This window comes from Onychomys torridus, chromosome 13, assembly GCF_903995425.1.
Source record: "Onychomys torridus chromosome 13, mOncTor1.1, whole genome shotgun sequence".
Classification (NCBI taxonomy): Eukaryota; Metazoa; Chordata; class Mammalia; order Rodentia; family Cricetidae; genus Onychomys; species Onychomys torridus.
Genome location: NC_050455.1, coordinates 24,564,142 through 24,588,560, shown reverse-complemented (window position 1 = coordinate 24,588,560; position 24,419 = coordinate 24,564,142). Strand labels below are relative to the sequence as shown.

The window sequence follows — 24,419 nt, the reverse complement described above, 5'->3', positions numbered from 1 at the left end:
CACTGAATGACCTGTACATTAGGTTAAATAGTCAGAAACAGGATCCTACAGATGTAGAGTCCAAGTTATGACAAGGGGCTGTGGCTAACGGGCTTAAATATGTGGCGTGCACATTCTGTGGGCACTTCCTAAATGTTCTGCTCTCGCCACGATACCAAGAACCTCTTAAGCCTCCTCAGGCCATATTTCCCTATAAATATTGGTACTGTACTATCAGTCTTAATGTTCCCATGTGCTTAAAAGATACAGCAGCACAGTCTCTTACAAAGGCTATCACAGACTCATGGTCACCTAAAGTTTACGGGTACCTTCCTAAGCCACTGACTAGTCTAGGATAATAAACTTCCACTTTTCCAAAGACTCTATTAGGCTAAATATTAAAAAATTATCTGGTGGCCATAGAGAGTTGGTGATCATCTCAAGAATCGAGTGTAACAGCCAACTGGCTAGTCATGATGCTTAAGTCACTGAAACGTATTTTCTCTGGGAGCATTTTCTGAACAAACTCTCATCTGCCAAGCATCAGGGATAAATTCTCAACAAGGAAAAGAGTAACAACCGAATCTCATTTGTCATAGTTATAAAGTTCTACTTTCCCTCTTTAGAACCATTTCTACCTTGTACAAGGTTTTTGTTAAAAGACAGGAAACATGGGCCGGGCGGTGGTGGCGCACGCCTGTAATCCCAGCACTGGGAGGCAGAGGCAGTGGATCTCTGTGAGTTTGAGGCCAGCCTGGTCTACAGAGCTAGTCCAGGACAGGCTCCAAAGCTACAGAGAAACCCTGTCTCAAAAAACAAAAACAAAAAAAAGATAGGAAACAAAGTTTTTCTTAAAAGATAGGCCAATGAACACTAATGTGAGTATCAGTGTTGTAATATGAAAAAAAATCAATCAAAAAGTATTCCTCAAGCTATCCACTGCTGATTCAGAGTACAAATTTTGGTGAAACATGAGCTACAAAACAACATGACAAGTTACTTATAGAAGAATTCTGTGTTTTAGATTGTGTCGTGATTTCTGAACTTCACCAGTCTGGTCACAGCTCAAGCAAACTAAGGACAATCAGAAAGCATACAGAGGAAAACTACTTCCCATAAATCTGACTTATCCATCCCATGCACTGTGAACAAGAAATGAAAGCTAGCCTCTAAGTCATCTATGACTTTACTAAAAGAACTAGAAATCCAAGGGAAACTTTCTTCTCATCTCCCTCTTGAGCATATAGAACGGTAGCCATCGGTACATTTGATCAGATGTTTTTGGATAAAAACAACTACAGCTGGTACATGCCCAACCAGCGCCGATTTTAACAAGTGCACCACCAACAGAACAGTCACCGACCGCTGTCGGGTGAGAACAGTCAAGCAAGTCAGAGCACAGACTAGCTAAGGAGTGAGAGGCACTAAGTTCTCCTAACGGTCTCAAAAGATGCTTTCCGCATCTGAACAGGCAACAGTTGAACATCAAATACTCTGTATGCTGAGGAAGCATAGCTAACAGTGGGGCACAGGTGGTACTCCTTCCAAAACCACACAGGCCCACCCTTCCCTCTGCCCCCACCTTTACTCTTGCTATGGTATTAATGTACCCACCCCCTATGTTTCGATCTTGGAAACACTGCCCCAAATGACATTAATATTTGAAGATGGGGCCTTTGGGAAGCAAACAGAAATCAAATACTTCATGAAAAGTGAAACCCCTATGGTGATATTAGAGGCTTTGTAAGACAAGAAGAGATAAGCCTGAGCAGTCTTGACAAAGGATGCTCGCTGCCTGCTTACAAGGCAGTAAGAAGGACCTTCTCAATTGTGGATAATGGCACATTGCTCTTGGATGTCCCAAATTTCCAGAACCATGAGCCAAATATAAATCTAAAGGTAAAAGAATTAAAGAACTAAGCAGACTACATTCAGAGATCTCAGTGTAATACCCTTGCCAAGACCCTAAATTCATTCAACCCTGCACGGGACAGGGTGAATTAAGCATACTCTGTGACAACCCAAGAAAATGAAGCATGTATCACTCAAAATCTCAACAGGAAAAAAGGCAATTTAGTGAGGAATTCAAATGAAGACGGCTGCAGAGGAAGACGCACAGTGAAGGGTAACACGAGGCCAGTGGAGCACTAATCTGAAGGAACAAGAGGCAGTGGCAGTCACCAAAATCTAGACGCAAGGTACACAGAGTGTGCCGTTAGCCACTCAGGACAAGCAGCAGGGACGGGTCTCTACACAGCACCTCAGCTTCACTCTCCTTTCTCTTCCTACTTTCTGATCACGTTTCCACTGGCCAAACCTCATCAGGAAGCTAAGGAAAGGGAGCTTGGGGGTACATCCAGACAGGTTATGTTGCTGAGACAGGAAAGGAGCAAACAAGGGTAGAAAACAGACACAGAGAAACGAGGATTTTTTGGTACCTTATTTCAAGAACTTTAACAGGGTCCTCAACCTTCCTAAGGCTGCAGCCCTTTAATACAGTTACCATAACATTACTTCATAACTATAATTTTGCTACTGTTATGAATTGTAATGTAAATATTTTTAGAACTAGAGATCCGCCAAAGGGGTCAAGACATACAGGTTAAGAACCACTAATATATAAGGAACTCTCCTAAAGGACTCAGGGCACAGAAAAATTAACTCAGGCAAATTACTTTCTATTAAGTTTCTACAACTAGACACAAATTCTGGACTGCTGCTATGCTTTACCTCAAGAATAGTATGTAGCCAAGCATCCTGGTGCATGCCTTTAATCCCATCACTCAAACATTGGAAAGAATATGTAAGACAGGAAGGTCACAAGTTTAAGGCCAGCCTTGAACTACTTAAAACAGAAGCATATTATGAAAATCTGAGTGAAAGTTAATTATAGCTTTGCTACTGGAACAATACTAAAATTATTATTTTTTAAAAAAAAGTTTTTTTCGAGACAGGGTTTCTCTATGTGTCCCTGGCAGTCCTGGAACTCACTTTGTAGACCAGGCTGGCCTCAAACTCAGAGATCCACCTGCCTCTCGAGTACTGGGACTAAAGGCGTGTGCCACTGCAGCCAAGCTGAAAAGATGTCTCTTAATTTAAGCACTTATTGAAACTGCATGAACAGGGGAAACGTCATGATACCATTCGGAAGCTTGGGCAAACTGGGTCCTCTTCACTAGATAATAAAATACTCTCTAGCCTGGTTTATATAGTGAGTACCAGGTCAACCAGGGCTGCACAGTAGGATCCTGTCTCAACAAAGAAAGAAAGAAGTAAGTAAATAACATTACACAATGTCTGCAAATCACGCCTGTACCTGCTGTCTCTTCGCTGCCATAATGTTCAGCTTGTCCACTTCCGGTTTCAGAGCTTTGTACTGGATCCCTAAGTCTTGCTCGTTGCCAGCATTCCTCAATTTCAATATACCATCTTCCACCTGAGAACACAACTCCAAAAGTAAAAACTCCAAGACAGACAAATCTATAGATAAAATGAATAAATTCTAAGACTCCATCGTCTTTAACAACTATTCAGAAAGCAATCCAAGCAAAAATATGTGGCTGATCAACCCTCCTATTACAGAGTGCTTCGAAGGAGGTGGGAGCACCTAGTCAGTTTCTATTTTGGTTTTCTAATTATAGAACACTACTATTAGTACCCAGAAACATATAATGGGTATTATAAAAAGGGAAGGTCAAAATCAACACCTTTGCAGCAACAGTTTCTTCAGTTAAACGAAGACTACAGAGGCCTATAGCAGAGTATCGTATACACTGAAAACAGAGAAGGGACTGAACAAAGCCATCACTGGTTCAAAACCAAACTCAATTTTAATGCTAAAATAAGTATGGTTGGCATCACCTTCACTATGAAACATACCCAAAAAAAAAGCATTTAGGATATAGACTCAGACTTACAACTTTCAGCTGAACAAGTAATTTGTAGACATCTGCCATGTCAGCCAGAATCAGGAGCCGAGTAACAGCAGAGAGCAAAGCGCGGGCTGCTCGTACCATGTTCCCTCGCTTCACCGAAGAGCACGGGTCATCTGCAAACTCCCCAGCGGCGCTCTTCATCAAATCTCCTGTTTAGTAGAATAAAACAAAACCAGACGAGATTAACCCAAATAATTTACTTATTAAAAAATAAAGCCAAGCATGGTGGCGCACGCCTTCAATCCCAGCACTAGGGAAGCAGAGGTAGGGAGATCTCTGTGAGTTCAAGGCCAGCCTGGGCTACAGAGTGAGCTCCAGGACAAGCACCAAAAGTACACAGAGAAACCCTGTCTCAAAAATTTTTTTTAAAAAAATAGATTAATTAAAAATAAATAAATAAATAGATAAATAAATAAATAAATAAATAAATAAGAATAATTTTCTCTCAAGATTTGAGAAGGCAACATAAAGTCAGCTTTGAATACATAAGAAGTTCCACCCCAGACTGGTTACATGAGACCCTGTCTTAAAAACAAACACATATTTTTTTGTGGTGTACACCTTTAGTCTCAGCACTGGGAAAAGAGGCAGCTGTATTTCTGTGAGTTCAAGGCCAGATTGATCTAATTAGTGAGTTCTAGGATATCAAGGGTTATACACTGAGACCCTGTCTCAAAATAAATGATTAAAAACAGATGTTAGCAAGTCTTTAAAGTATACTTCTAAGAGATCAAAGCTCTTCCTACACATAAACAAAAAGCTATCCCAGATCACATGGTCAACAATAAAAACTGAGAATCTTACCCTGTTTCCAGTACCTCCTAGTCAATTATACCTCACATGGTATTTACTAAGATATAAAGGAGATTAAACTTAAGAGAACTTTGTACTTGGTAGCTCAGAGAGTCAACATGCTTTTAAGACAAGGACTTGAGTTCCAGCCTCAGAATCCTCCTGGGGAGAGAGGGTTGGCCAAGCTTACAACAATCTCTAAATCTAGTTCCAGGGAACCTGACATCCTCTTCTGGCCTCTGAGGGCACCAGCACACACATGACACACAGATATACATGCAGACAAAACACCCAAACACATCAAATTAAAAGGGGGGTGGGGAGCAGTTAGTTCCTGCACTCAGGAGGCAGAGGCAGGCTAATCTCTGAATTTGAAGCCAGCCTGGTCTACAGAGCAAGTTCCAGGACAGCCAAGGCTACACACATGCAAGAAACCCTATCATGGGGGGGGGGGGGGGGGGGAGAGTAAAAATAACTAAAGATTTAAAAAAGGGAGACCCTTCTACTATGACATCATCTGCCATGAATCCAGCTCTGTTGCCCCGATACGTTTTCTTCTGGTTCAAAGACAAGAGTTAAGCTCCTCCAGGAGTTCAAAATGAAAGAAGGAAAGAAATACAAATCGGCCCGTGGCTATTGAGGGTTGTGGTCAAGGCCTTTCTGAAGGACCGATTACCTTAATTAACTACATCCTCCCAAAGCAATCAAACAGGTGTAGAAAAGGAAGTTGGAGGGATAATGATTATAAAGGGAGGTGGCTAGGGTTTTCTTTTTTTGGTTTTTCGAGACAGGGTTTCCTCTGTAGCTTTGGAGCCTGTCCTAGACTAGTTCTGTAGACCAGGCTGGCCTCAAACTCACAGAGATCCACCTGCCTCTGCCTCCCGAGTGCTGGGATTACAGGCGTGCGCCACCACCGCCAGGCTACGTTTTTCTTTTTTAACCTGAGCCCAGAACCTAAGAAACATGGAACTTGGAAAAAAAAAAAAAAAAGGTATGTGTCTCAGGCTGGTGCTGGCTCAGTGATTAAGAATGTTGGCTACTCTTCCAGAGAACACAGGTCCAATTCCAGCACCCACATCAGATTACAAGTATCTCTACCTCTTTCAAGGACATCGGGCATGCAAGTGGTACACATTCAGACAAACATTCAGACAAAAGCATCCACATACACATAATTTTTTCAAGATATAAATAAAAAAAGCATGTCTCATATATCCCAGGCTGCTTTAAACTCTTACATACTAGAAAATGATCTTGAACTCACCCATCCTCCTGCCTCTTCCACCCCCACGGGGCTAGGATTGGAGGCTCAAGCCGCCCAAGAGACCCTATTATGCTGCAGTAAATTTTTTGTTTGTTTGCTAACTTCTGTGGGAAGTGCTTCCTGTGCTGGTTCTGTGTTTTGAGACAAGGTTGGCTATGCAGTTGAGGCTGATCTTGAATTTCGGACACACAGAGCTACCCCACTTCCCAACATGTCTAATCCCACAGTCTGGGAAACCAAGGCAAGAGAATCACAAGTTCAATGCCATTCTAGGATACATAGCAAGTTCAGCATCCTGGGGTACATGAGGCCCTGTTTTAAAGGGCAAAGAAAGAGAAAAGCGAAGCGGCCATGCTTGCAAGTTCCTCAAGCACCAAGCTGGTTTAGCAGGACAAGCCGCAGCAACCACCTCCTTCACTCCACGTGCACAGCGCAGAGAGTCACTCTCAAAACAAAGCCAGCTGGTCCTTCTGTGAGTAATCCGTCTGAAGAAACTCACCTCACTGACCCTTAGTTAGTCCACATTTTCACTGTTTTCTTACATCCATTTATTGATTTAATTATTGGAAAATGCAGGCACCACATTACACATGAAGTCAGAAAACTGCCTGCCAATGCTGGTTCTCCCTCTACCATTCGGGTTCCAGACCAAACTCAGCCACAGCCTCCACTTCTCCACATTTTCAAAAGGCCTTTCCAAACTGAGATTCTCTCTAGTTCTCATCTCCCTCACTGACCTACCTCATTAACAACTTCAAACCCCCTCAGCCTGCACTCTATGCCAAGATACTCCAAAAACTACAACCAAGTTTATCATGTCTGAAACAATACTAACGACATTTTGTTTTTATTTATGTGTATTTGTGTGTGTGCCCCAGGAGGTAAGAAGAGAGTGTCTGGTGCCCCAGAGCTGGAGTTACAGGAATAGTGGGCCATGGACACAAGTGCTTCCTTAGGAAGTAAATTCAGGACACAAGAGCAGGGAGTACTCTGTAACGGCTGAGCCATCCCTCCAGCCCCTTAAAGACACTTATAGCTTGCTTCTAGACCAGAACTTTTCTATACTCAAGTCCAGGAAGAGGGGATGTGCGGGAAGAGGTGGGGGCAAGGTAGGAGGGGGGAACCCCCATTTTTTTGGTCAGTAGAGGAACATGGCTACAAATTACCGTTCTCCTGCCCCAAGTGTCTGTATTAATGAGAGTTGTTCTCCGTTCTACTTGGAACCACAGGTGTATACTAATCAGTGCCACACAGTGAAAAGGAGATCACAATGTGTGTACACCACAGGGAAGACTGAAGTAGGCGAACACGTGCCAGAATACTGACTGTCTACACCCAAAGGTGGTGTGGCTTGATGAGTTCCTTTTTTCCTGATGATTTTCTACAACTTTGTAACAGATTATTAGTATTTTGTATGTATGAGTATTTTGTCTGCATGTGTATCTGTGTACCAAGTGTGTGCGCTGTGCCCTCAGAGGCCTGAAAAGGGCACCAGGTCTCTTAGAAACTGGAGTTATAGATGGTTGGTTGTGCATCACAAGGTGGGTACTGGGACCCATGTCCTCTAGAAGAACCATCAGTAATCTTAACCACTGAGTCATCTCTTCAGCCCCATGAATATATTTTTTGAAAGTAAAAGGTATATAAAGGGTAAAAAATAATAAAATATCTGTTTTGTGTATATAATATATAAAATTCGACAGGAGATGGTGGCGCACCACCTTTAATCCCAGCACTTGAGGAGCAGAGGCAAGTGATCTCTGAGTTTGAGGCTAGCCTGGTCTACAGAGCATGTTCCGGGACTGCCAGGGCTACACAGAGAAACCCTGTCTCAAACATCGTGTGTGTTTGTGTGTGTGTTTGTGTTTGTGTGTGTGTGTGTGTGTGTGTGTGTGTGTGTACATATGAATATATATATAAACATGAATATATGTTTCAGTTTTTTGTCTTTAAGGTATAAAAATCTTCTTATGGCTGCTAGCTCATTTTAAAACTGAGAAGGCAAAATTAGTACATTGCGAATGTCTTCTTCTCTTCTTTCAGATGGGTTCATTATCCAGCCAAAGCTAGCCTCAAATTTATGCTCCCCCTGCCTGAGCCTCCTGAATGCTGAGGTAACAAGGGTGCACCCTGCTCCTGGCTTCTAAAATCCTTTTTAAAATTAAGCTTTATAAAAATGAGGTATTTAAGATATAAAATAAAGTGGTTAGCTACACACTCAATCTCATTTTTATTTTTTTCTATTTACAGTTGATGCAGGGAAGTGAATTCAATTATTATGTAGGCATTTCTGAAACATGAGAGTACACTTTTTGCTATTAATTGTCAAATCCAACAGATAAAACACTTTAAGACATCTACCTGGATATGCTTTTTGCAAACCTGAAACAAAAAGAGACCTGTGTTAAATGACAGGAGCTTCCAGGTACACAACTAAGAGATAGTAAGCACCAGGGATTCTGACACCTATCTTATTTCTAGGACTCTGCTCAGTTTGCTCTCTTTAACTCATCAGGATTTTAACACTCTGAAAACTTTCTTCTCCTTTACCTCATATCCGCCTTTAGCCTGGTATTTAAAATTTAAACATATATGTATATATGTCACCATGTCTCTCAAACTGCTTAAAAGTATGAAAAGTGAATGAAATTAACAATATCTTTTAAATCTTTAGGACCAGCCGGGCAGTGGTGGTGCACACCTTTAATCCCAGCACTCGGGAGGCAGAGGCAGGTGGATCTCTGTGAGTTCGAGGCCAGCCTGGGCTACCAAGTGAGTTCCAGGAAAAAGGCGCAAAGCTACACAGAGAAACCCTGTCTCGGATTAAAAAAAAAAAAATCTTTAGGGCCAGTAAGACAGCTCAATGAGGAAAGGCACTTGCCACCAACCTGGGCCGTCTACAGAGCCCAGATGGGGAAGCTAACTGACTGCTCCGGGAGTTCTCTGACTGCCCCAAGTTCAGTGCAGCATGCGCACACACGCATGCGCAGGGAAAAAAACTAAAATCTATGGTTTGCTGGTACAAAACAGTGTATTTGAATTGTCTTACTCCATGGAAATGTCATACAATCATAAAATTATATTGTAGGAAGAAAAGAACTGGATTCTAAACACCGTTCATTATCATAAAATTTTTTAAAAATGACACAATCAAGCACAATGTATTTCTACTCAGGTGAGCATATTCACAGAAAACAAACTGCAAATTTATTTTATATTTGTGTATGTGAGCCTGGGTATATGTATGTGCATCATGTGTACAAAGGAACCCTCAGAAGTTAGAAGATGGCATTGGATCCCATGAAACTGGAGTTACAGAAAGCTGTGAGCCACCATCTAGGTGCTGGGAACGGAGTCAGAGTCCTCTGGAAGAACTGCCAGTGCTCTTAATTGTCAAACCCTCTCTCCAGACACAAACATATGTTTTTAATCTCTTAATTACAAAATTTTAGGTCATTTTTTTTGCTCTTAGTATCAAAAATACAGTACATAATAATAATAATAATAACAACAACAACAACAACAACAATGGCTCCTTTTTGTTGGTGTTGTTTTGAAATGCAAACTTTCATTTAAAATTCTTTTGGCCAGGCTTGGTGGCACACACCTAAATTTCACCTTTCAGGGGACAGCAACAGCTCAAGGACATCTCCAGCTACATATCTACAGCCTGGATTACATGAGGTCCTATATTCCCCCCCCCCCCCTCTCTCGCACGTGCGTGCGCGCGCGCACACACACACACACACACACACGCACGCACGCACGCACGGGTGGGGGGTGGGGGGAGGGACACTTTTATTAAGCCCATTCATGGTGGTACATGACTACAATGTCTGTATTTAAAAAGCTGAGCAGGAAAAAAAAATTACAAATTCAATACCAACATGAGCTACAAGGTAAAACTTTATTTCCTCTCAATTCCCCAAAAAGAACCATCTTTTTTTGTTTTTCATTCTACTCAGAGTAGTACGAAAGGAAGGTTAAAGAAACACTACCATAAAGTATCCTATACCTAGGAGTTTCACGTCTTCATTCATCAGCCACAGATCCTAACACCTGAAGATGGAGAATTTCAGAAAAGAAAGAGGAGGAAGAGGGGAAGGAAGAGAGGGAATCAGTCGTCCACCACCACACCAGACCCCTCCACCTTCACCTTGTACTCCCTGAAGGCTATCTGAGGAGACCCCTGGACCGCCGGAGACACCATACTACAGAAAACACAACACACAATTCCAGAAATCTCTGGCAGGTGCTTTCACTTTATCTTTTGAAAGTGAGCCCAAACCCCTCAAGTTAATATCAAGTTATTCAAATCTGAATCCACAGAGCCTAGAAAACCTCTCAATCTACCCTCCTCCCAACCCCTGGTGGCACAGAAAGAAACTTTGCATTTTCCACTTTTTATAGTTGACAGAATATTTCTTTAAATTAAAATAGAGTACCACACATATTCATGTTCTCATTTTTCCTTACTAATTCAAGTGTGCCCTGCTGCTATTCAGAAACACTCCAAAGAGAGACACTTGCTTCCTGATTACACATTCAAATAAATGCACAACATGCATTTCAACTTGGAATCACTTTCTTTAAGAAATTAACTAGTAGAAAGCAAGTTACTGCAACATCATGCCTGAAGTCACGCCAAAGGCAAATGTTAACACTTAAATTACACTGGGTATGGTGGTGCACACCTGTAATGCCAGCACTCAGGGCGCTGAGGTAGAAGGATTGATCTAAGTTTGAGGCTGGCCTGGGCTACAGAATGAGAATCCGTCTCCAAATATAAAACCAAGCCCATGTAATGGTGCACACCTGTACTCTTAGCACTAGGGAAAACAAGAGGTAAGAAGTTCAAGAGTTCGAGATCATCCTCTGCTACACAACCAATTGGAGCCCAGTCTTGTTGGCATAAAACCCTATCTCAAAATTTTAAGAGGCCAACAAGCTGGTTCAGCAGGTAGCAGTACTTAACCATGAAGCTGGATAACCTGACTCCTATCCCAGACCCAACATAGTAAGGTAACAAAACCAAATACCAGAAGTTGTCCATTGATTTCCAAGTAGCACATGCCATGGCACACAAATGTATATACATACATACATAAAATAAATAAATGTTACAAAAGAAAAGAATCTTTAAAAACAGCACTAGGGTAACTTCCCCTACTACACTGTGCAAATGTATGAAGACAGAAATATTACCTGCTATAACTTAAGACCATTATCTCAGTGGGTGTTATTTTTGTAAGTTTAACAAGACAGGTCTATAAAAAGAGGAACCATTTCAAAATGGTAAGAAACATCAGAATTTAATGATTTCACTCTTCTTTCCTCACTTACAAGTTGGCTGCATTAGCACTTGAATCTCTACAGAGCAGCATATGCTCACACCAGGGCACTGATCCAGAAGCAGACAGCATCCTTGACACATCTCAAGTCAGAGAGTCTAGTCTCAACCCTAGAGACTTACAGTTTGAGACAGACAGACATAAAACTTAAGACATAAAGGTTCCAGGTGACAACCAGTTAGTGATTTCCCAGAATTTATATTTTGCTTTCCTCTTGCTTTCAACTAAAATGAAGAGCGAGAGAAGAATGAAGTCATGAAACTGGAGGCATGAGGCATTATGAAGAATTGCTTTGTTTTACTTAATCATAGGCCTCAGGAACACATGAAGGGTAGGAAATGGAATGGATGTACTTCCAACAGACTCAGGTATGAAAGGTCAAATAAAGACAGACACACAAAGGAAGGGAAAAACTGGACAATTTTACCCATGCAGCAAAGAGAAAAAGGTGAACAGCAAGTCAGAATGCTAAGACTACGAGAAAAATCGGCTGACTTATTGGACCTAATGAAAAAGGTACTGTACCAATCTGAAAACAACTGACTTAACTGTAATCTTTTTCCAAATGCTGAAGGTTTTCATGCTCTTCCAAGAGCATCATTAACATGTCTTGAGACTCATACTCAACATTCCAAGGTAAAAACACTTGTGAATTGTTTCCTGTGAAAGAAAGGGCCCCTGTGTAAGATCAAGGCCACCACCTCCACCTCACTAGAAAGACCCACATACCCACAAATAGCTGTTTTGTCTACATCATGAATTCAGCAAACTCAGACGTCATTCTGACTCCTGTTTCTCTCCCAAACCCTGTTCAAAGCAGTCACTGACAGCTATTCTGTCCTGAGCACATGTGCCAATCATCTATCAGCCAGGCTGTTTACACAGATGTGGGTAACATCAGTCTAAAGCTATCAACATCTACACTGGACACAGACCCAATTTTCACTTCCTTCAAAAGTGACTTTAGTCAGCTGCCAGAAGAAAAAAAGAAATATATCTCGTATACCTCAAGAAAAAGACAGCTTATGTTCAATATCCCTTTTGTCAGGAATGAAAATACATCATTTAAAATTCCTTGTCAAAAAAAATTATTAGAAAGAAAAAAAAAATCTAGGGACTATAAAAGTGGCTCATTGAGTAAAGTGTCCATCACCTTGCAAGCATGAAGACTGGAGTTCAGATACCCAGAACCTAAAAGCCTTAGCAGAGACAAGGAATGCTCAGAGCAGACTGCCTTGTTGCACTAGTTGGATTGGCAAGGTCTGGATTCAGGAAGAGACCCTGCCTCAGCTGGAAAGCCATCAGTCAAGACACCTAACGTCAACTTTGAGCTTTCCAAACCCATGTGAACACACAGACATATGTACCATCACACACACACACACACACACACACACACACACACACACACACACAAACACACACACACACACACACACACAGAGATATACTCCCAAAACCAAACAAAGTCCACATACAATGGCACACATACTCCCTACATACAAATCATTCAAACTGGAAAAAGGAAGATGTTCCCCATCTTATGACATAATGGCTAAGACAAATTTTCAGATTTCTACTTAAAAGTACCTGGAGCCGGGCAGTGGTGGCACATACCTTTAATCCCAGCACTCGGGAGGCAGAGGAAGGCCGATCTCTATGAGTTCGAGGCCAGCCTGGTCTACAGAGCGAGGTCCAGGACAGACACCAAAAGTACACAGAGAAACCCTGTCTCGGAAAAATAAAATAAAATAAAATACCTGGAAATAACTAAGCCATTTGAGAAGTTCACAAATCAACTATGTTTACAAGTCATGAGCTTGATAGACAAAGTTTCTTGCTTTGAAACTAATCAGTCATGTTTTACATAAAAGGGGCTCACTCAACCAACTAGAACAATGGTGCATGCCTATTACCTCACAGCTCAGGAGATGATGGGAAAAGATCAAGAATTCAAAGCCAGGGCCAGCTATCTAGTGAGTTCAAAGCCAGCCTGAGCTAATAAGATCCTGTCTAAGAAAGGAGGGAAGGAGGGAGGGATTCATGTAAAGATTGATACTCAAAAGAGAACAATTTTGGTTGCTTCCAGTAAGTTGAAATTGTATCTCTACAATGCATGGCATTATTAGCAAAACTTATCTAAAATGGAATACTGTTCCAAATGCCAGAACTTTAAAAATTCCCCCAAAATCTTAAGACAATTACTACTTAAACACAAACAGACATGAAGAGGGATACTGCAAGCCAAATATTAAATAAAGCATTCTCTTTAGATCTGCTGGACACCACCACTTACTAAACAAACTCTCTCCACCTTTTAGCCATTTGGAGACTAAAGTTCATACTACTGTTTCTTTGATACTGGAGAAAAGGCTGAATTAACTTATCAAGATGTTTTTCCAATGCTCACCAGAACAACAGTACATACAGAAATATAGAATAGTCACAAAGTCATTATCAGCCAAGCAAGGTGGTGCAAGCCTTTAAACCCAAGGCTTAGAAGGCAGAGGGAAAATGATCAGGAACCCAAGGTCAACTTCCTACACATGGGGAGTTCGAGGGCCAGTCCATAGTCAGTCCCTGACTCTAAATTAAAAGTGCTTTGCAGAACAAGCCTGATAATTTGAATTCAATCTCCAACTCTACCTGGAAGGAGAACTGGCTCCTGAAAATGGTCCTCTGTTCTCCACATGCGCTGGCTCTCGCTGGCGCTCTCGCGCTCTCTCTCTCTCTCTCTCTCTCTCTCTCTCTCACACTCACGTGCGCACACACACACACACACACACACGCGCGCGCGCGCACCCACGCATCCCAAAAAAGACTTGCAATTAATAAGAAAAGGAAAGGCTTCAACAAATCAACAAAAGAGAACTGTTCCCAGACAGCCAGCACTGCCTTAGGAGCACCCACACACCACCAAATAGTACAATTTTCCCTCTGCTGCTGGAGATCAAACTCAGAACCTCTATGTATGCTAAGTAAGCACTTAATCACTGAGCTACACCCCAGAGCCAATAGACCAATTTTCTTCAATTTTATTTTTATCATTTTATTTGTTATGTATGACACATGTGTACAAGTCCATGGAGGCCAGAACAGGGTGCTGGATCCCTTGGAGCTGGAGTAGCACACAAGTGTGAGCTGCACAGTGTAGGTGCTGTGAAGTAAATTTGGGTTCTCTGGAAGAGAGCAAACGTTCTCAACCACTAAGTCATCTCTCCATCCCCAGAGCAATTTTTTTTAAAGGAAACATTTTAAACTTACAAAAGAAAAAAATTTAACAGGACTATCATAGCACTTATCAAGACTAACATTTTTTCCTATGTAACATCACTTTATGGAATATACATGATCCTCTAGAGAACTCTCCACCAGTGTCGTGGGGGGGGGGGGAATAAAGATATATCCAGATTTTTTTCACTGTCCTCTGCCAACAGAAAACCTACTCCAGACAGAGCATGAGTCAAACTGGGCCAGTTATAAACACTGAGGAAGGAAAGATTTTTCTGCTGATGACCTAACTAAGATGACTATCTAGTTGTGGGCATCTTGACAAGTACATGTACACAGTGCATATGAAAACAGAGGCAAATCAAATTACCAACACTGGAAGTTAAGAGAGCGCCTGAAGAATTTTAAGGGCTGGAGAGATGGCTCAGTGGTTGGAAACACTGGCTACTCTTCTAGAGAACCCAGGTTAGATTCCTAGCACTTATATATACACCAGCTCAAAACCATCTGTAACTCCAGTTCCAGGGGATCCAAAGTCCTCTTCTAACCTCTGAAAGCATCAATCTTGCAAAATGATGCAGACATACATGTAAGACAAAACATCGATACACATATTTTGTTTTTCAAGACAGGGTTTCTCTGTGTAGACCTGGCTATCCTGGAACTGGCTCTGTAGACAAGGCTGGCCTCCAACTCATAGAGATCTGCCTGCCTCTGCCTTCTGAGTACTGGAATTAAAGGCATGTGCCACCACCATCCAGAAAAAAATTCTTTAAAAAAAATTGTAATAATTTTTTTTTGAGCTAAGGATCAAACCCAGGGCCTTGCGTTTGCTAGGCAAGCGCTCTACCACTGAGCTAAATCCCCAACCCAATTTTAAGAATTTTAAATGCAATGCTCACATATAAATCTACGTATATAGAGAACTCATATGCTAAACACTGACAAAAGAAATCAAAACAAAACAGGGAATACCTTGTTTGTGGGTTGACCACTCAATTTAGTAAAAGTATCGATTTCCCCAAATGGACACAGGAAGCTGAAACAGCCACAACAGCTAAATAACTCAGAAAGAGTAACAGGAGACGCAGTTACCGCTCTGTGATGGCTAGTGTGGTCAAGCTGACTGGATCTGAACCCACCTAAGAAGCACGTCTGACGTAAGCGACATGGAGAGAAACACCCTGAGACTGGGGAGTTCCATCTCACTGGCTGGAGCTCAGGACTAAATAGGAAGGAAAAGGAGGAGAGTGGATGCCCCAGCACTCATCTGTTTCCTGATCTGCCCAGATGCCAGAAGAGCCCACTACCACAGCTGTGAGCAGTCCTCTCCCCTCACCTTGCCCCCCATGCTGTCTACCCCGGGAACTGAGGTGAAATAACACCCCCCAAGTCGCTCTTCCTCAATCACAGAAATAAGAAAGTAATTGAGCTATGCAACCAAGGCTGGGTGGAACTAGCGGAAGAAAAATGAAGACCAATGGAAGGGAACACAGAACCCAGATCTAACTCCACACAAGGACAATCAATAGATTGTTAACAATGTGCAAAATCAATTCGATTGAGAAAAGACAACATTTCCAACAAACAACGCTGGCGCAACTGGATTCTCCAAAGGGAAAGGGGGAGGGAGAGGGTGACCTAAATGCCACACTTGATTAAAAAAAAAAAAAAAAATACAACTCAGGGCTGGAGAGATGGCTCAGAGGTTAAGAGCACCGACTGCTCTTCCAGAGGTCCTGAGCTCAATTCCCAGTACCCACATGGTGGCTCACAACCATCTGTAATGAGATCTGGTGCCCTCTTCTGTATACATAATAAATGAATAAATCTTTAAAAAAACTATAACCCAAAAACAATTCAGATTTAAATACATAACTTAAAATATAAAAATAGCTGGGTGTAGTGGCACATGCTTTTAATCCCAGCAGGGGAGGATCTCTGTGAGTTCAAAACCAGCCTGGTCTACATAGTAAGTTCCAGGACAAGTGCTACATAGAGAGACCCTGTCTCAACTCCCCCAATGACAGATAGAGGGAAGATGATGGATGGATGGATGGATGGATGGATGGATGGACGGACGGACAGACGGAATGATAGTGAAAATTTTTAAAAGAAAACATAAAATCTTCATGAGCTAAGACTTAGTGAAGAATTTAGATCCACACCCAATGAGCTTGATGCCAGCCTGGTCTCCAAAGCGAGTTCCAGGAAAGGTGCAAAGCTACTCAGAAAAACCCTGTCTCGAAAAACCAAAACAAAATAAAAATAAATAAATAAAAATCTTTATGAACAAAACAGAAAAAAAATCCTGTTAAGAGGATATAATACAAGAGACATCTCTACTTTCCCATGGATAAGTTATAATGATGCCATGGGGTAAGCAATTAAAAGTTTAAACAACCTCAAAAAAAATAAAAAATAAAAAAGTGCCAGGCAGTGGTAGCAGTGTGTGCCTTAAATCCTAGCACTTGGGAGGCAGAGCCAGGTGGAATCCCTATGCATTCGAGGCCAGCCTGGTCTACAGAGTGAGTTCCAGGACAGCCAAGGCTACACAGAGAAGCCCTATCTGGAAAAACAAAAAAATTTTTAAACATCAATTACATACACCTATATTAATGGCCTTCAAAATCAGACAGTGTTCTCAGCAGAGAAAAAGCCAGTCTCAAAAGATGAATGTATCATCCTCAAAAAGACAGAATTGCAAAGTGATTCAGGAAAGCGGAGAAGAGGTGCATGAATGAATAACAAGAAGATGAACTGGTTCCTTGTATCTTGACTGCAGCAGTAGTTATATACAATCTTCAGATGCAATAAAAAGGAAAGTTACAGATACACACTGAACCAGTGTCAATGTCCTGATTTTGAAATCACACTGTTGTACATAGTTCCAAAGATGTAAACAAATGAAAAGCTGGATGAAGCATACACTGGGTCTCTCCACTACCTTTATAATTTACAGTGAATTTATGATTATTTCAAAATAAAAAGTTAAAATAAAGCAACCTATTGACTTGTTAGTATAACTAAATTACTGGACCAAATATTGCCAAGCAATCTAACTTGACTAGAAATTGACAAGCTGAATTCAAATGGCTCTGAACTGAGATGAGGGTATTTTTTCCCCTTTTCTTTTTTGTTCAGAGACAGTCTCAGGTGTCCCAGGATGTATCCCAGGCTGGCTTTGAATTCACTATGTAGCTAAGGATGACCTAGAACTTCCTGCCTCCACCTACTGAGTACTGAGATTACAGGAGAATGCCATTTCTGCTTGGTTTTATGTGATGTTGAGATCAAACTCAGGGTCTCAAGCACGCAAAGCAAACATTGTACCAACTGAGCTACAACCCAAGCTCCTGGAACAAATACTTCTAACTTTAAAGAATTTGCCTCAGTTTTTAGCACCCACCATTCAAGTTACAAGAAAATAAATTACACGGTATTTCATGTAGCAAGTCCCTTAATTTATCTATTAAAAGAATAGTTATTCGTACAAGAGTTAGCTTGCATGACAATTTATTCCTCTGCATTTCTCCTTCCACTCCTGTTACCACACAGCAGTGACAATGGGGTCCAGACTCCGGGTCCTGCCTTTACACTCTCCTATCTCTCAACCTCTTTAACCTTCCTGTCAAAGCTCAAAGACTAATCTCCCACGAACCACCACTTTTCCTTATATTTGATGTTGCCTAGATGGTAGAACTTCTTAAAATTAAAAAACATTTCAGTTTATTTTTTTTTAAGTTTTAAAAATAAACACAAACCAATACTGGAAAGAGTTGCTTCCTGAGGGAGTGGGCCCTGCATCGCTTGATGTACTGGAACATATGGGAAGCTGCAAACCTGTCCCAACAATAGAATCCTGTGATTCTACATCATTCCCTAAAAGTCCTTCCCTTCCACACCTGGCATTCCAAGTCACTCTCTAAAACAGTGCCCTAAGCCAAGAGCACACCCTTAACTCCAGCTACTTGAGAGGCTGGAAGGTAAAATTCAAGGCCAGCCTGGGCATGAAAACAAAACCCCACAGGAAATAATAACATCCTAGACCATTTAGGGGAGGGTGTTTTCTGAGGTCAAGCCCAGGAGCTTGTGCATGCTTAGCAGCCCCTCTACCACTAAGCCAAGCCTCCCTGCACCCTCTCCTACCCTTCCCTGTCGGCAGTGCTCCATTAACATTCTCCTACAGTAGGAGTCCGCACCATCCCCCAGGCATGACTTGAATGTGCTCTGCTTCCCTGGATGACATCTCCTTTTCTTCTCCACTTCAAGATCCAATGGATGTTCTAACACATTATGGAGGATTTCTAGCCTGGTATTTATCTTCTCATCACTCTTTCTATATTCATTCTATTAATTTATGTTTCATACCATGTGTCCTAACTATAAGTTCCACAACAAAACAGAAAGAATCGGCCTCTCTGCTTTGGGGGCGTGGATGAGACTGGCCTCTGCAGGCTCATATATTTGAATGTTTGGCCCAGTTGGTGGAGCTGTCTGGCAAGGATTAGGAGGTGTGGATGAGGAGTGTCCCTGGGGATGGGCTTTGAGGTTTCAAAAGTTTACACCATTCCCAGTGTCTCTCTCTGCTTCGTGCTTATAGTACGGATGTAAGCTCTCAGCTACTGCTCCAGCAGCACCATGCCTGCCACCACGCTCCCCACCATAATCATCAGGGACCCTAACAAACCCTCTGAAACTTTAAGTCCCCAATAAACTCCCTTCTGTAAGTTGTCTTGGTCATGGTGTCTGTACAGCAATAGAAAACTAAGACACTGCTAGAACAGTGTCCCCCTTGTCAGAGGAACACACATAATCAACCGGCCAGTCTCATTCTGTTTATTTATTTTTTTTCCAACATATATTCTTCCTAGAAGATTCACTTTTACCCAATCATGTATTTATTTGAATCCTCTTTCATTTTCTTTCTGGTTTTTGTTGGTCCACCACCCCACCCCCAATCTCATTTTGTAGCCCATGCTAGCTAGCTACTTGGCCTCTTTACTGAAAAACATTATTGGAAACAATAAAAGATTACATAAAGGTGTGCCTCTGCATCTTTGAGTCTTCACCCAGGTGGATGCCTGAGCAGCAGGGAAGAAGTTGCTGGTATTAGAACAAGTCCCTACTATCAGCTTTTGAAATCCAACTGCTGATGGGGGTCCGATATTACAAGTCCTGCTGTTTTGGTTAATTCTTTATTTTTAAGGATAAGGCTGATTATGAATCCCAGATGCAACTCTCAATCTTCCTGCCTAAGCTTTTTCTTTTTTTTGTTTTCTGAGACAGGATTTTTCTGTAGCTTTGTAGCCTGTCCTGGAACTTGCTCTGTAGACCAGGCTGGGCTCAAACTCACAGAGATCCGCCTGTCTCTGCTTCCCAAGTGCTGGGATTAAAGGCGTGTGCCACCAATGCAATGCCGGTTTCTGCCTAAAATCTCTAAGAGGTAAGATTACAGGCAAGTCCCACAACAAACATCAAGTAAAAGTCTATTCCAATATAAGGTATGTAATAATTATTTTGGGTAGCAATTTCTTCAGATTTAGAATCATCATGGAAATAAATTTCCAGGAATATCTATGTGGGATTATCTAGATTAGGTTAAGAAAGCCCTACTCTAAATGGGGACCATGGTACAGGCCGGCTCTCCTTTTGTAATCACTTAAATCATCTTACCTGTCTGTTGAATGTCCCAGAGGCAGCTAAGTGCTTTCTTTTTCTAGTCAGAACTCTTCAAGGACTCAAAAATATCCCAGAGGCAGACCTCCTCTGTATGAACTGTTGAAATATATATGCATGGGGCCAGGTATGATGGCACACAGTTATGATAATTTGGAAAATGGAGGCAAAATGACCCAGGGTCCCAGGCAAGCCTAAGCTAGGTAGCAAGACCCCATCTTAAAAATTAAAATTAAACCAGGAGGTGGTGGTGCATGCCTGTAATCCCAGCACTCAGGAGGCAGGTGGATCTCTGTGAGTTCGAGGCCAGCTAGTCCAGGACAGGCTCCAAAGCTACAGAGAAACCCTGTCTCGAAAAACCATAAATAAATAGATAGATAGATAGATAGATAGATAGATAGATAGATATAGATAGATAGATGAATAAATAAGTAAATAAATAAATATGACTAAATGAATGAATGAATGAATGAATGAATGAATGAAAGAGAGGAAGGAAGGAAGGAAGGAAGGAAGGAAGGAAGGAAGGAAGGAAGGAAGGAAAAGAACCTGCTGTGTGCGCAGACATCAGTGACTTACGATGAGTAAAGGTGCCTTTGTGGGTAACAGAAGTGTTCTGAATCTAAGACAGCAACCATGGGGCTGGAGAGATGTCTCAGTGGTTAAGAGCACTGGCTGCTCTTCCAGAGGACCCACATGGCAGCTCACAACTGTCTGTAACTCAAGGTTCAGTGGATCCGACTTCCTCACAAAGACATGCAGATCGAACACCAATGCACATAAAAATAAAAACTTACAAGAAAACAAGACAGTAACTGTGGCTGCTTAGCCCTGTGACTACACTAAGATACTGAAAGGATGACTTACACCATGTGCTCTGTGTCAACCTTTTATGACTCTTCACCTACCTGATGAAAGCATTCACATTTGTCAGTAAGAAGTAAAACACACTCTAATTTTGAGAAAGGAAATACAGACTCACACTGCACTCTTTAGGAAACAGTTACTTATCCTAAAACATGTACCTATCACAAACCAGTACCATGTTAGGTACCACAGAGAAAGACCACCAGACTACAAAATAAACTGGAAAGGGGAGGGAAACCCATTTAATTATCACTATGAAAAGAACTAGGGGAAAAACAGAAACAAAAACAAAGCTAAGACTGACCTCATCAAAGAAAGGGCACATTTGAGAAACACCAATAGGTTCAGCCTGCAGAAGGCTCAGCAGCCAGCCTAAGCAGACTGTCAATATAATGTAACCCAAGACCATGGGAGTTTAGGAGCACTGTAATTAATAACTGACTCCCACTTTCCACAAGAGGCTCACCTGGTCATTTTATTACCCTAAAGGAAAATGGACCTGAGTTTCATGAATGTGGACATTTCTGACACATTTATAGATAGCATTATGGTAGGTAGTGTTTTAAGGTACCCAAATTTTCATACATGTTATTCATATAAGGGACTATACAAAAAGTAATTTACACTACAAAACTGTATGCATTCATTAATTATGGTTGCACAGAAAGGAAAGCACAGGGCATGCACAAACCCCAAACACCACAGGTCTGACTTGGAACTCAAAAAGTATTTATTATAAATGCATAAACAAATACTTCTTTGAATATAGCAAACGTTTTTTTTTTTTTAAAACAGTATAGGAAAATCTTAGATTAGGAATTAGCAAACTGTATTTTGTATATCAAAACAGCATACCTTCTGCTTTTGTAAGTTTTATCAGATTACACATTGTGCATTTGTGTATCTGTTCTCCATAGCTCTTGTCCAAACTCAACAGCAGGGCTGAACAGTTTCAGTAGAGATTCTATGGCCAGTAAAACAAAAATACTATCTGGCCCTTTACAAAAAAAAAAAAAATCTAGAAACTCTATCTAATCAAAAGCAGTCGGCACTGATACAGAGCAAACATACCTTACACTACCTTTAGGAGCAAAATGTTTCCACAGATAACAACAAGGCATTTTCTTAGATAAGCACTTCTTTAATATACCAGTAAAACAAGTTACATCAGGGCTTAGGACCGCTAAAGATCTTCTAGAGAAAGGAATTCATATTTTCTTCTGCTGACCAATAAATCATCCAAAAAACAACAGTAGCTTCAAAGGAACATGTACGATCCTCAGGGGACAAATGGATACCTATTTGCAAAGTAGTTTACTCATATGCTTGGAAAAGTCTGCTGATAGCTTTACCTCCTCGCTACAGAACTTCCAGAGTATCTTATGGCACAGCAGCCAACTTTCCCCTAGTGAGTAATCCATGAGAAAAAAAGCCAGTTGGGCCAGTGAGATGGCTCAGTGAGTAAAGGCAGGTGTTGCCAAGCCTGGCAACCTGGGTTCAATCTCCAGGACACACACAATTTAAAAAAACCTGACTCCCACAAGTTGTCCTCAGATTTCAACATGCATGCTGAGTACAGACACAGGTCCGTGTACAGATATAATAAATGTAATTTTTAAATTTTACTGAATTTCTAGGAAGATATGTCTCTCTTCATATGTAAAGCAATTATTGACCTACCTTGTTTTCGAACATCTTCTACAGCAGCCACAAGCTCCTCCTTGAGAAATTGGCTCTCTTTTGCAATTTTATCCCCCTTTTCCAAAAAATTCTCAGTTGCTTGTTCAACAGATGCAGCCAAAACATGGGCCTTCTTAGAACGACCTCTCTTCTTATTAGAGGGTCCTTTACTGTTGGTGTTTACCAGGGTTGTCACCTAAGAGTTTAAAGAGTTTAAGTTTAAAAAAAATAATCATTTAAAATGAAAACTAACAGACTAATATCTTTAAAGAAGCAAGCCTACGTTCATAAGGAAGTAAGGCATCACACTTAGATTTAGAGAGCTTACTAAGCATAACACAATTCTTTCCAGATTTATTAACAGAAAAATGATGCTATATTTAGTTTCCAAAATAATTTATTTCTTAATATGTAAGACAAGAAATGTAATGCATATTTTAATTTCTTAAATAATCATTAGTTTTTAGAGTAACTTCACAGACTGAAATTAAGATTAGTGATAAATGCAATGCCTCTTTTTTTAGTGAAGAAATTCCAGAAAAAGCTGAACAATGAATTCAGCTTTACCAGAAGGCTACATTAAGTCACTGTTACCAATCTGCAAAATGTTCAAGCTTATTAACACAAATCTTAGCATTAATTAGTAAAGGTCCTTAATAAAGAAAGATTGCCCACAGAAGCCTACTGTGATGATGCATAAAGTTCCAGAACTTTAGCCATCATTAATAAGTTTAATATACCAGATGATCTGTAGGTTGAAGATGATTAAAGATTTGTTACAGAATAACCTGCCAAATGCAAGACCTGAAAGGTACAGAATATACTGGGTCCAAGAAAGCAAATATTCCACCTAACCCCCACACAGCTACATATAGACACATAAAATAATAGTTTATGACTGGAAGGCAATTTTTTAAGACAGTAAATGCCACTCTCATTTTCTCTCTCCTCTAATCATAAATATACACATATACCAGCTATGCCAAGAGTAAAAATATATAGCTAGCTGCTGTTACTAAATGCTATCACATTATGATACATGTATTATAACAGAAAATACCAAACCCACACCCTCAAACTCAGTTACCTGCCAACCAACCCTATACCACGAAAGGTGACTAAGCTGAATGAGGAACCATGACAACCAAGTTCCATCTTCCTTGATTTCCTCTCTAATGGAGGGTGAAGTTATCGGCAAAGCACAAATATTTGGAAATTTGCACTACAAACTAATACCCTTTACTATCAGCAATAAGACTTTACAAAATGGTAGCAGCTGTAGTCTAAAGAATTAACTAAAGCTAGGCATGGTGGCACATGGCTCTAACCCAAGCAATATTTACAAGGTGAAAATAGGAATCAGGAGAGTTCAAGTTCAGCCTCAGCTACCTAAGGAGCTTTAAGAACAGTCTTGGTGATATAAAACCTTATCTCAAAAACAGTAACAAAAAGAATTAAATAAATGTATATGGGGCTGGAAAGATGGCTCAGCAATTAGGAGTACATGCTGTCCTTCCAGAGGAACCGGGTTCATTTCCCAGCACCCACGTGTCAGCTAACAACTGTCTGTAACTCTGAGATCTGACACTCTCACACAGACACATGCAGGCAAAACATCAATGCGACGGGCGGTGGTGGCGC

At 41.0% G+C, this 24,419-nt stretch overlaps 1 protein-coding gene across 1 annotated transcript in view; it reads right to left on the bottom strand.

Moving 5' to 3' along the window:
• Positions 1 to 24,419, bottom strand: part of Ctnna1 (catenin alpha 1) — a 130,293-nt gene that overhangs the window by 80,781 nt on the left and 25,093 nt on the right. Inside the window, exons 3-5 of the mRNA XM_036204225.1 lie at positions 22,779 to 22,974; positions 3,897 to 4,063; positions 3,296 to 3,415 (exon numbers count right to left, since the gene is read on the bottom strand). Coding sequence (XP_036060118.1) covers positions 3,296 to 3,415; positions 3,897 to 4,063; positions 22,779 to 22,974 — 483 coding nt within the window. The remainder of the gene's footprint in view (positions 1 to 3,295; positions 3,416 to 3,896; positions 4,064 to 22,778; positions 22,975 to 24,419) is intronic.